The sequence below is a fragment of the Lissotriton vulgaris genome, chromosome 1_2 (genome assembly GCF_964263255.1).
Source record: "Lissotriton vulgaris chromosome 1_2, aLisVul1.2, whole genome shotgun sequence".
NCBI lineage: Eukaryota > Metazoa > Chordata > Amphibia > Caudata > Salamandridae > Lissotriton > Lissotriton vulgaris.
Window position 1 is genome coordinate 143,765,547 of NC_141686.1, and position 12,874 is coordinate 143,778,420.

Sequence of the window (12,874 nt, forward strand, 5' to 3'; positions counted from 1 at the left end):
CTCACTGGAGTGGGAATAATAATTATTACCTCTACGCTATCCAACGCTTTCCCTACTGTTGCACTCATTGGAGTGGGAATAGTCATTTTTACCCCTACGCTATCCAACGCTTTCCCTACTGTTGCACTTACTGGAGTGGGAATAGTAATTTTTACCCCTACGCTATCCAACGCTTCCCTACTGTTGCACTCACTGGAGTGGGAATAGTAATTCTTCCCCCTACGCTATCCAACGCTTTCCCTACTGTTGCACTCACTGGAGTGGGAATAGTAATTATCACCTCTACGCTATCCAACGCTTTCCCTACTGTTGCACTCACTGGAGTGGGAATAGTAATTTTTACCCCTACGCTATCCAAAGCTTTCCCTACTGTTGCCCTTCCTGGAGTGGGAATAGTAATTTTGACCCCTACTCTGTCCAACGCTTTCCCTACTGTTGCACTCACTGGAGTGGGAATAGTAATTATTACCTCTACGCTATCCAACACTTTCCCTACTGTTGCACTTACTGGAGTGGGAATAGTAATTTTTACCCCTACGCTATCCAACGCTTTCCCTACGTTTGCCCTTCCTGGAGTGGGAATAGTAATTTTGACCCCTACGCTATCCAACGCTTTCCCTACTGTTGCACTCTTTGGAGTGGGAATAGTAATTCTTACCCCTACGCTATCCAACGCTTTCCGTACTGTTGCACTCTCTAGAGTGGGAATAGTAATTTTTACCCCTATGCTATCCAACGCTTTACCTACTGTTGGACTCATTGGAGTGGGATTAGTAATTTTTACCCCTACGCTATCCAACGCTTTCCCTACTGTTGCACTCAATGGAGTGGGAATAGTCATTTTCACCCCTACGCTATCCAACACTTTCCCTACTGTTGCACTCACTGGAGTGTGAATAGTAATGTTTACCCCTACGCTATCCTACAGTAAAAATATTGTGTTTTTTTAATTAATATCATGTGAATATATCTATTTATGTTTTAAAAAGTATCATTGTTTTTTTTAACTTAAATTAATTATTTTATAATTTTAAGGTTATTTAAGTATTTTTAAGTATGTTTTAGTTAAATATTTTTAATATTTAATTTATTTTAAATTACTTTTAAGACATTAACAAAAATTCGATATTTTCACTAACTATATTATTTTTAAACGATATTTTTGATTCAATATTTTTGTACTTACCTGTTTGTAGATAGGATTTCGATATTTTGGTAGTCGATATTTTAAACTCGATATTTTTAATGCCTATATTTTTGTACTCAATATTATGTCAGTAATCCCGAAATATCACCAGCTTGCAAATAAAAGCTATGCAGGTACACAGACGTATGAAAAGAGAGGAACTTTGCACACTACAGGTAAGCAAATAATTAGGAACTCCAAACGACTTTGCTTGCACGTGAATGTCTTTACAAACCCTTAGCTACCAGCCAACCTAGACACCTGTAGAGGTTGGAGCAATTGATGTTTTAGTGAACAACATGCCCTTGCATGTGTCTTGCATATGATGACGTAGTGGCAGCATGCAGGAGAACTATGCGCATTGCCATTGCACTTCTATTGGGAACTGGAATGCTGCTCCTGGAGTTCCAGACTCAAGTAGTGGGCGCTACTTGCCAAACTGAACACACCCACACACTACAGCTGCAGTACTCAAGAGTCAGGGATAGAGCATCAAAAAATATTAGCAAATAGACCTTTCCTCCTGTGACCCACAGGGAAGAACGAATTAAACTGAGATGTCCTTGTTCCTCACATACCAAGGCTCAGCTTAGCCTAATTGTAGGAGGTGATTTGGACCGCTATGCACTTGTTTAACCTGGTCCATAATCATCACCTCACAAACACAACTTAGGAGAGAATCTGCAAAAAGACCACTGAAAAACAATATTTAAATTGAGCTTAACGTTTCAAACGTAAAACAAACCTCCCACCTATTGCCAGTCAGGTCACTGGTGATGTCAGTTTATCATTTCGAGGCTGATCAGGGACTCACCGAGAAAAGCTGGAAGAAGTTGATCCTGGAGACATGGCATTTCCTGGCTTTACTGTACTTTGGAAATGGCACTGGCACCTTGCGGAGGTACTGGGAGAAAAGGATGATGAGACAAAAGGTCCTGCAACAGAGAACAATGCATCAAAACAAAGACGGGTGCAAGTTTAGCACTCATCATCTCCACACTGGAACTGGAAGTAGGCCACACTGGAAATGGGTGCTTCATCACCTGCTAAATCACGTTTTAAACCTTCTCACCCACCCCACCAATAATGGGATACCTTGGGAGTGGGTGAGGAATTCTATCTTTAACGTTACACTCCCCTAAACAACCTTCTTCAGAAGAGTTCCCTGAAATATGGTCATGCCCAACCTGACCTTTAGGAGTCAGTGTGAACAAAATGGTGCTGCATGCCACTACCAGAGTTGGTGAGGGTTCCATAAAGAAAAGGGTATTTTCCCTTTCCTACTCTAATACGAGTTTTGTATAGGTGTGTCACATCACAGATCCCACACAGTCAGCTATGGAGGTGTTGCCTCTCCAAAAGGGGTACCCTTAGGTTTGCAGTATTTGACAGGCGGGTGTATCCCTTCATCCTCACTCCAGAGGACCTTACTACCCTCTACCTTCTTTCGGACCTTCAACCTCTTTTGTTTTTGCATGTTACATCACCTGACCTGAGTGGCTGTATGACACAGTAATGACTATGGGCCAGATGTAGGAGCCAAAATACCGGTCGGTAACGACCGACCGGTATTAAGTATTTGGCATGTAGGGGCCCTATTTTACCGATTCGGTAAATTTACCGAATCGGTAAAATACCGAATCGGTATTTTTACCGATTCGGTAATTTGCAGATGTAGGTGGGACTCTTCTGAGTCCCACAGGCCTTACCGAATCGGTATTTTACCACCCAATCTAATTGGGTGGTAAAATACCGATTCCAGGTGTGCATGCACATGTGTGCATGCACACCTATGCCATGTGACAGACAGACATGCCCTTAGGGCATGTCTGTGTGCCACATGTCACACGTGCCTGAATTCGGGGTGCTAGAGGGTGTTAAAGTGACACCCCCTGCACCCTTGCAACATTCGGTATTTACAGAATCGGTAAATACCGATTCGGTAATGCTAATTGATTCCTATGGGCTTCAATGCCCATAGGAATCAACGGGCATTACCGAATCCGTATTTACCGAATCGGTAATTCAATTACCGATTCTACCTAGATCTCCCCCCTTCTATTTTACCGATTCATAAATACCGAATCGGTAAAATTCAGTATTTATGAATCGGTAAAATATACTTACCTACATCTGGCCCTATAAGTGTACACAGTTGTGAAGTCCAAAAGAACAGTTTCAAGACCTTTTGTTTCAATAAAAATGTATGTACTATAAATACTAACTGGGGATTTCAGTCAACCCTCTTCCTTCATTGATCCGCTGTACTGGAATTCATATTTTGCTTCCGCCCACCACAGTATACAGCAAGGGAGACCCAGTAAGCCCATTTCACCACCTGTTTACTTGACAGTGAGTTATGGCATTCTGTTCTTGTATGATGTGCATATCTGCACAATAAGTCGTCTCCTTCAGCTCCAGGAACTACTGGGGCACTGTGTGCTTTTATTTATAAAAAAATATGCAGTTTAGCTTTTAGACAATGCTTATTTTACTGAGACAATAGGCGGACTGCTCCCCCAGCATTGCTACCAGGCTCCTCCTGTGCCACTTGCCATCATGAAAAAACTAGTCAGAATAAAATAGGCATTTGCAAAGCTGAAAGGTCAGAAGCTAATGTCGAGCATATTGCCTTTGCCAATGATTGTTAAGTATGCTGGTATTTTTTATTTTTAAAAGGGAGTGAAAAAGAAGCTGTGCCAAAGAAACAGGGATGTTTTCCCACTCATGGGTTGACTTGTGAGTTTGGAGAATGGATGGTACAAAGATTTATAGGAAAGGAGCCATTATCCAACCATATTTAAAGGAGGTAGGAGAGCCAATCCCAAAAATTATAAGATGATAGCTCTCCTGGACGTCGAATCCAAACATTACGCCAGTCTGTTGCTTGAAGAGCTGTTGTCCTGGGCACATGAAAACCATTGTCTACCTTTTAATCAGACCGGATTTGTGGCCATATCAAGAAACAACCAGTGATCTGCTCGCTTTATCTGTTTTGACGGAGAAAGCAACAGTTCTAAGAATGCTACTCCATTGTGGCTACGTCAACTGCAAAGCAGCCTTGCACCGGGTGCCCAGGGGTCTGCTACGGCATAAACTGCAGAAATGGGGAATCCCTCTTGCCCTCTTAAATGCAGTAATCCAACTCCACTCAAATACTTGGCTTCGTATAAAGCTGGGAGAGTGAGCTCATGTCTCAAGAAAAATACAAGCCTGCTGCGGTGTTAAAGAAGGATGTGTACTGGCTCCCCTCTTTTTTAACCTTTTTGTTTCTGAGTTATCACAGCTACTGGAGAATGTCAACTCACGCTCTCCTCAACTAGGCGGATCCTGCATAATCTGCTATATGCAGACTACCTTATTTCACTCAGCCACACAAGGGTCGGTCTACAGAGGCTTCTCGATCAGCTGCTTCCCTACACAAAAGGTAATTAAACTTATCGAAAACAAAGACAATTTTTTTTACGGGAAACAGAAGCAGCAGAGTGGTGGGTGGCTTTTTAATGGCAAAAGCATTGAAACTGTGACATTCTATCAATATTCGGGGGTCTATATGACTTGAGTTCGGCCTATTAGATCATCAAGGGGTTGGGGCTGGCACCTTCATCAAGAATGGAACAAACTCGGGGTCAGATCGTGCCGAAAATCCATCATAACAGCTATGAATACAGAAAACACGATGCTTAACATCTAGTTCACCAAATTCGTTACAAGAGCAGCCAAAAATGTTACTGCAAGTAAGTCCGCTCCAGCCTGTACATTCTTGACAATACCCGAGACTACATTGAATTTTCGAATCTCTAGAGACAATCGCCAAGTTTACCTTCCTTTTTCTTCTTTTTTGGTCTGTTTGGCCTGTTCCCCCTTTTTAACAATGAAGTTTTAGTCCATGCTGGATCACACCCTTCATTAGATAAATTACGAGGCTGGAAAATTGTGCACATTTAACTTCCTGGATACTATTCCTCAACGAAACTTAGGAACATTATTGCTTTTTAACTTTTGTATAAAAGGTTCACCTTTTTAAAGTTCTTTTCATACAAAGGAAGTATTTTCTAATTGTAATGGTCCTAAATAATCAAAAAATAAAGTTGAATTCTAATTCTAAATTCTAATTCAGATTTATAGCTTTTGTAGGTCTGTCCATGCTGCAATCCAGGGCTAAGGGCAGTCCTGCGTGGTATAGAAAAAAACTCCTCCCACTAAGCAGATTCCGACTGATGTAGCGCAAGTTTTTTTTTCATTTGTAGGGGTGCATCATAATCACAGATAATCCACATATATTCTTTCGTGGTATTATCATGCAATCTTAGAAGGTGTACCTAAATAATGTGAACTGTGATGTGTTTAGGACAATTCAATGTAAATGTGAAGAAATCAACGTAGAAAACAGATGTAACTAGCTGGAACCATTAACATGTAGATTTTGTGTATACAGCTGACAATCATTCATGTATTCAATGTGTTTATAGAACGTGTTGATTTAAATTTACGTAGCAGTATTAAGTGAATGTATTCATAATATATGTATTATCGTAAATTCTACGTGCCATCTTTCTTACATTAGCTGAATTTCTGTAGGACTGAAATGTATTCTCCTTGGGAGTTAATAATTGAATTTAATGTACACGTTAAGTATTCTATTTCTCGCGCTTGTGTTGCAGGTGGAAGAATCATCCTTGTTAGTTGAAATAATGCCTTTGTTTTAGAAGTTAGGCAAGGAAGGGAGAGGAGAGGATACATTGACCTATAAAGAGAACTGTTGTACTTTCTCACCGGAGAACGCTTGGGAATCAAGGTCATCTAGCCACCGCTCGGTGAGCATTGCTGCCCAATGGAAATGTAACTAGGAGGATGTGGCCTGGTCAGATGCCGTAACCGTTTGGGCATCATGTGACGCCACCTGGGCTATTGATGTATCATAGCTAGGGAAAGAGCACCAGGACTTCTACTTTGCCTTTGAAGAGAGAGCATCTTATCAGCTTCATTCTGCATGACCCAACTGAAGTGGGGAGACTTCTAAGGAAGACACCTCACGATGACACCTTAACCGATCCTGCCCCGCAATATGCTTAATTAGGGATGTCAGTTTAGTAGTAGTGTAGTGATAGATTGATCTTCATTCTGCAGAATTTTCAATGCAGGGTAATATGGATTCCTGCGCCTTGCTTTTCTGTATCCTGATTCTCAAATGTTATCATTTTGTGCATGCTGCACTGACTTAACTTCACCTGTAGGTTTGGCTTTGTATTAGTTCCGATGCATTTCTGCACTCTCATCTTGAGGTGTCTGTATGTTCAGTTATTCTTGGCTTTGTAATAAACTGACTAACTTCATTTAGTAGTCTGCGATTCTTACTGACCTTAGTGAATTGCGTCTGAACTGATTGACCTGCTAATGATTTCTCTCCCCCCATGCTCTCATGCTGAGAAAAAGTACCATTGACTCGAGGGTCTAGAGCAGATCAAGAAAATGAGATCTTAGCTCCTTCACCATAAGAGGCGGAACCCCCAGTTGCAGGGAATCAGGTCTGGTGATACTAATCATCACCAAGCTATTTTCAAAGGGCCAAGGTTTTAACTTTGCTTACCACCCGAATAATAAATAATAAGGCCATATTGAGTTATCACTTTTAAAATGAGCCTTTATTTTCAGCTGCAACCTCTAAAAAAGAACAAGCAGCACAAACATAAAACAAAAGTTCCATCAACTGCTGGGGATGAGGTGGGACGGCAATCTGTTTTATGGTGAGTGCAGTTAGATATTACAATTCAAATAACCCTTTCTTTGAAGGACAATGTTATGGTTTGGGGGAAAGATCTGTGACTATGGGAGTTGTAGGCTATCACTGAAAACCTATGGGTCTCAGCTTTTTAACAATAATTTTGTTTTTGTTCCTGGTCAGTGAAATAAAAGTGCCAGAGTTCTACAATGTTTCCAGAATACTTGCAAACATCCGCCTTTTGCCCATTATTCTCCTCTGCTCTAGAAGAAAGCTGGGGGGCAAGTCAATAGATATCGACCCAGGTACCTGAGAATCTGACAAATTGTCTCAAACCCAAAAAAGGTTTTAAACATTCAGAAAAACTAAGCCGTAAAACATTTAATGGAATTCTCACCCACAGGAAAGTTCAAAAGTATGGAGATGGCCTGGTTAGAAAGCTGTTTAATGGAAGTGCTAGATGGGGGCAAGGTGATAGTGGTGATTTGGCTAACCTCTTCCCTTTCTTTGAAACCTTAGACCATGGGGTTGCCCAGGTACAGTATCTGCACTATGACGAGGGTATTAAATGAAGCTCTGAAGAGGTTTGCCTCCTACTCGAAGCGAGAAACGCAATGGGCTTTTTTGGTCTGGTTTATTGTGATGTGGAGTTCTGCCATAAATATTGTGATCTAAATATCTTTTACAAAAATATCGTCCCAATGGTGCAAATGACAGAGAATTGGACAAGAATTTTTTCAACAATTTTCCGCCATAGTTTTTCTTTCAGGCAATATTTCTGAGCATGCTATTCTGACATACAACCACTATCAGGGCAGATGTTTCTATTGGCAATGCCAGCTGAGGCTATGCTGCAAGAGATGTAGCAATTCCTCCACCATTGAAAGAGGCTGGGGATCCACCAATTTGACAGTGCAGCAACTCCACTGATTTACAAACAGTCTCCAACTCTCCAAAAGTCTTAATGACCTGTATGTTGGGTACTCATGATAGGTCTGAGACCCTAAATATTAACAGCTCACTGTGCTAATGCTGATATGTTTCTGGAATAGTGCTAAAAAGCAAATATAAAAAATAAAATGTTTAAACTTACAGGGCGGATATTCCCCAGTGTGAGCCTGCGTCCTTGCCCGCTGATTTGAATAGCGGCAGAGAGATGAGACAAATAGTTGGGGCAATCGTCAATGGTCCAATAAAGCGCATGAGGAATCCAATCAGACCAGAGAAGCCCATCAGAATTTGGAAACAGGAAGCAATTATTATAGCTCCTTGAATCTGTGAAGAGAGTAGAGACAGGAGTGGTGTGGAGTAGTACATGAAAAAGGGGGGTGGAATTTGAAATCAGCAAACAAAAAATACCTTGGAGTTAAAAATGAGATTAAAGACAGAAAATAAAAAAGTTAATTTTCAAGATACAGAGGGTGAAAATATAGGGTAGAATAAACATCAAGGAAAGAAAATGTCACAAAAGGAGTGATTTAATGTGAAATAAAGCTAAACAAAGCAGTAGAGGGAAATAAATAAGAAAGGTGTGGGAAAATGTGGCTGAGATGGCAGGATAAGAAAGAGTAATGTGAAAGAAAGGAGAATATAATTTGAGCACTGTGATCAAGTAGTGCTTAGGGAAAGGATAGTATAAACACGCTAGGAAGATGAAATGCAGTAAGATAAAGTTAATTTAGTTGGAGGGTAAGAAGGAAGCAATGATTAATGGTCACAGGGGATATATAGAAACTAGAAATGGAGGTGACAATAAAATAGAAGTAGGATTGCGGCATTAGAAAGAAAGAAGAGAGAGAATACAGGTACTATAGTGACCAAGTGAAGGTCAAGGAAGAGCGAAATAAAATAGGAGCAAAAGAAAACTGCAAATTATTAAATATAAAAGAGAAGGTATAAGAAGAATGAGTTAATTAGGGTAGGATTTGATGACAAACAAATTAAAGTAGAAGAAAGTGACAGAGAAAAGTTTATTGTTACAGGGAAAGGGGAGTAGATAATACTAGACATAAAAAGATGAATGGGAGTAGATGAGAGAACAAGGAGAGAAAGAGAAGGTATGTATGCAAGTGAGAGAGAACATGATGTAATAGAAAACATAAATATTTAGATAACATCAGTAAGTAATGCATAATATATTATTGTTCTTGACAGTTTAAAATATAGTAAAGTCATGAGTGACTTGAGAGGATGCCTGTCAAGTCTAGTCAAAAACAAATGTGATAAGGCTATTCATATTGACTCGAGAGGGAGATCAGGTTTCGGAAGGAGACCAAACTAAGGGGCCTATTATGATGTTGACGTTAGCTGGATGGAATCCGTCCTTCTATTAGATTGGCTGCGACAGCCCCATGGGTGGTAGGAAACAGACATTTTTCCATTGCAGCTTGTGCAGCGGGCGAAAATGGGGCCGCAGCACAAGCTGCAATAGGGACATTGAGGGTTTTTCAAACAAATAACAATAGTACACATTTATTGTTTGATAATTAAATATTTAATCATTACTTAGTATTACTAAACATCAATTCAATCAATCAGTAGATTTGTGGAGTGCTTCTTGTCACCCTTGAGGGTATCCAGGTGCTGGCAGGGTCCAGTTGATTAGCCGAATAGCCAGGTCTTCAAGGACTTTTGGAACTATATAACTACAGGGAGGTCAGGAGATGAAAGGGTATGGGTTGATGGAAGTTAACCCTTTCGATGCTCATGACGAGCTCAGCTCGTCATGAGGCACGGTTGAGCTGTGCTGATGACGAGCTGAGCTCGTCATGAACAATGGTAAATCTGAGAACCCAGCACAGGAGGAAAATATCGCTAGCAGCCAAGGTGTTAAGGCAGTGGTTTAAGTAGGCAGGTCCTGAATTTTTAGGGCATTGTATGGATGGGTCAGAAGCTTGAAATTGCATCTTTTCTGTACATCGAGCCAGTGGAGTTCCCTTAGGTAGGGGGTGAGGTGGGTTCATCTAGTGATGTCCATTACGAGTCTGGCTGCATCCTTCTGTATGGTCTGTAATCGTAGGAGTAGGTGAGCTGTGATCTCTGCGTAGAGAACGTTGCAGTCGTCCAGTTGGCTGGAGATGAGGGCCTGGGTGATGGTGCGTCTTGAGCTTTGGAGTAGCCATTTGAATATCTTACGAGGCATGCTGAGGATAAAGGAGCATAAGAAGGAGGCGGAGTTATCCTGAATCATCATAGTTAGCTTGTTGTCCAGAATGTTGCCTAGGTTCAGTGTGGTCAGTGGGGATAGGAGTAGGTCTGACTTCTGAGGGCCACAAGATTGTGTCGCATGGGGAGCATTTGTGTCTGAAGATCAGTACTTCTGTCTTGTCCATGCTGAGCTTCAGGCAGTTGTCCTTCATCCAGTTGGTGATGTCTGTCATGCAGTTGTGGAAGTTGGTATTGGTGGTATCTTTGGTGAGCGAGAGGACGAGTTGTGTGTTGACAGTGTACAAAATGACATTGAGTCATTGGGTTTTTATGACCAGAGGTGTCATATAAAGTTTGAAGGGGCTTAGCGAGGATCCTTGGGGTACTCCAAAGATGATTTCCTAGGGTTTGGAGGTGAAGGGAGAAGGTAGACTTTTTGAGTTCTTCCGTTGAGGAAGGAGGCGATCCATCTGAGAGCAGCTCCTCGATGCCTGTGTTGTGCAGCCTTGCGATCAGTTTGTGGTGGAAGAACGTATCAAAAGCTGCTGAGAGATCTAGGAGGATCAAAGCTGCAGTCTCTCCTTGGTTGAGTAGGGCTTGAATGCCATCCGTAGCTGCTATAAGGACTGTCTCGATGCAGTTGAGTATGAGGTTCCGTTCCAGGTGTGAAGAGAGGTGTTGGTTGCTGTATTTTTCTGATACTTTGGTCAGGAATGGGTGCAGAGAGATAGGTCATTAGTTGTTGAGTTTGCTGGGGTCTGCCAATGGTTTCTTTAATAAGGCGTTGACTTCTGTGTGTTTCCAGTCCTTGGGGAAGGTGGCTGTGGCAATTGAGGTGTTGAACAAGGTGGTGAGTACATGGCTAATTCTGGCTTTGTTGAAGATGTGGTAAGGTCATAGGCCAGTTGGGGCCTGTGAGTGGACCGACCTCATGATAGAGAAGGGGTCCTGTGGGGCGAGCTGAGGCCATTCGGTTAGTCATGTGTCTGTAATGGTAGCAGGGCTGGTCTGATGCGTGAAGAAGTCAGGGACCTTGGGCTGGGGTTCGACATTTCTGTAGATGTTTGCAATCTTGTTGAAAAAGTTTCCAAGGAAGAATTTACCAGCTAGCTTGCTTGGTGGACCTTCTGTTGGTGTTGTTGCAGATGGGAGCTAGGCGGCTGGCCGAGTTGGTGATCCAATTGTTGAAGTTTCTGACATTCAAGTCTAGATTGTTGGAGGAGATGGGGTGGGAGATTTTGAGGGCACTGATCCATGTGACCTTTGAGACTTTGCTACAGCTGCGTTTGGGGGGGTGGGCAGACTGGGGGCAGAGGTCTGTGAGCTGGTGATGCTTAAGTGCATGATGGAGTGGTCATTCCAGGAGAGATCCATGGTGTGGCTGTTCCTGATGAAATCACTGGAGGTAAAGATGGGGGTCGAACCTGTGGCCTGCGGTGTGCTCGGAGTTGTGATGAGTTGGGTGAGTTGTTCATGCTGTTGAGGAGGTTAGTAGTGTTGATGTCACTACGGTGGTCGAGAAGGTAGTTGAGGTCACCGTGGAAAATTTCGTTGTTGGAGTCCATGGCGAGGTGGGCAAAGAAGTCAGCGATAAGGCTGAAGAAGGCTGGATGTGCTCCAGGAGAACAGTAAGGAAGGGTGCTCCTGATGGGGGTTTTGATGTCTGTTTGGAGTCTGAAGTTGAGGTGCTCCATGGCTGGGGTAATGTCGTCATTTGTGGTGGTGCATGGGATGGATTCCTTTTGTATGATGGCGATCCCTCCGCCAGGCTTGTTGATGTGGTCATAGTGGGTGATTTTGTATCCTTTGGGTTTTGCAGTGGCGATGTTGGGTGCGGAAGTGGGGTTTGTTCTAGGTCTGAGTGTGGATGAGGACGTTGGGTGTGGGCAGAGAAGAGGTCTCATATCTTGATGGTGTGTTAGCATACTGAACTTGTGTTGAGAAAGGCGCGTGGTGCTGGTGTTTTTGTTCAGGTGGTGTCTGTGGTGTGTTCGGGGTGGGCTGGTACGTGGGCTGGTGTGTGTGCTGTGGCACATGAAGTGGCAGTTGGTGCAGGCGAAAGGTCCTATATGGAGCGTGGCACAGAGCTGTGGCAGTGTTTGATGCCGCCTTTGGGGTCGAGGAGATGTTGTATCAGTGAGAGGCTCTCTAATAAAAGAGAGAGGGACCCCAAAACCAAAGGGATAGGGTTCCACAATTGACGTTAGTCAGAAAGAAATTCCCTTTGGGCAGATTTACAATAGTACATAAGTACTCACGGACATACAAAAAAACTACCAAACACCCCACATATCACACGGAAGCAATGTAAACAGGTGAAACTTACAGTATATGTGAAAACACTCTGAAAGTAATTCAAATTATTAAAACAATTTATTAAAGTTACATTACATCAAATAAAAACTGAAGATTGGGAAACACATAAGGACGGTACAATAATCAATAAAAACAACATTCAAGTAAAAAAGGAGTTTACAGGGAGAAAGGATTAAACTCAAACGGAAACCATTGATTTTGAATTTCTCCTTAATTTGTATTCCCAGATTTGCTCCTTAGTCGTCGACGCGTTTCGGCGGTGCAATCAATTTAATCCGCCTTCATCAGGACAGTATATAAATAATGTTTCCCAAATAATTTCTCAGACAGGAGATAAGTCTAGAAATGTATCATAAGGGGTGTTCAGCCTCCTTATCATCAAGTAGAAATATTCGTCCAGCGAATACTTTTCTCTATGTATTCAAACACTATTTAAAAGTTAATGGCATAAGGCGTAAATACGTCTTTCAAAGTCATGATGATCTCCAGCAAACTGACTGGAA

The 12,874-nt window shown here is 42.1% G+C and overlaps 1 protein-coding gene across 1 annotated transcript in view; it reads right to left on the reverse strand.

The window, feature by feature from the left end:
* Positions 1–12,874, reverse strand: part of LOC147734707 (solute carrier family 23 member 1-like) — a 474,929-nt gene that overhangs the window by 258,253 nt on the left and 203,802 nt on the right. The window contains exons 5-6 of the mRNA XM_086953611.1: positions 8,002–8,183; positions 2,001–2,121 (exon numbers count right to left, since the gene is read on the reverse strand). Of these exons, the coding sequence (XP_086809737.1) occupies positions 2,001–2,121; positions 8,002–8,183 (303 nt within the window). The remainder of the gene's footprint in view (positions 1–2,000; positions 2,122–8,001; positions 8,184–12,874) is intronic.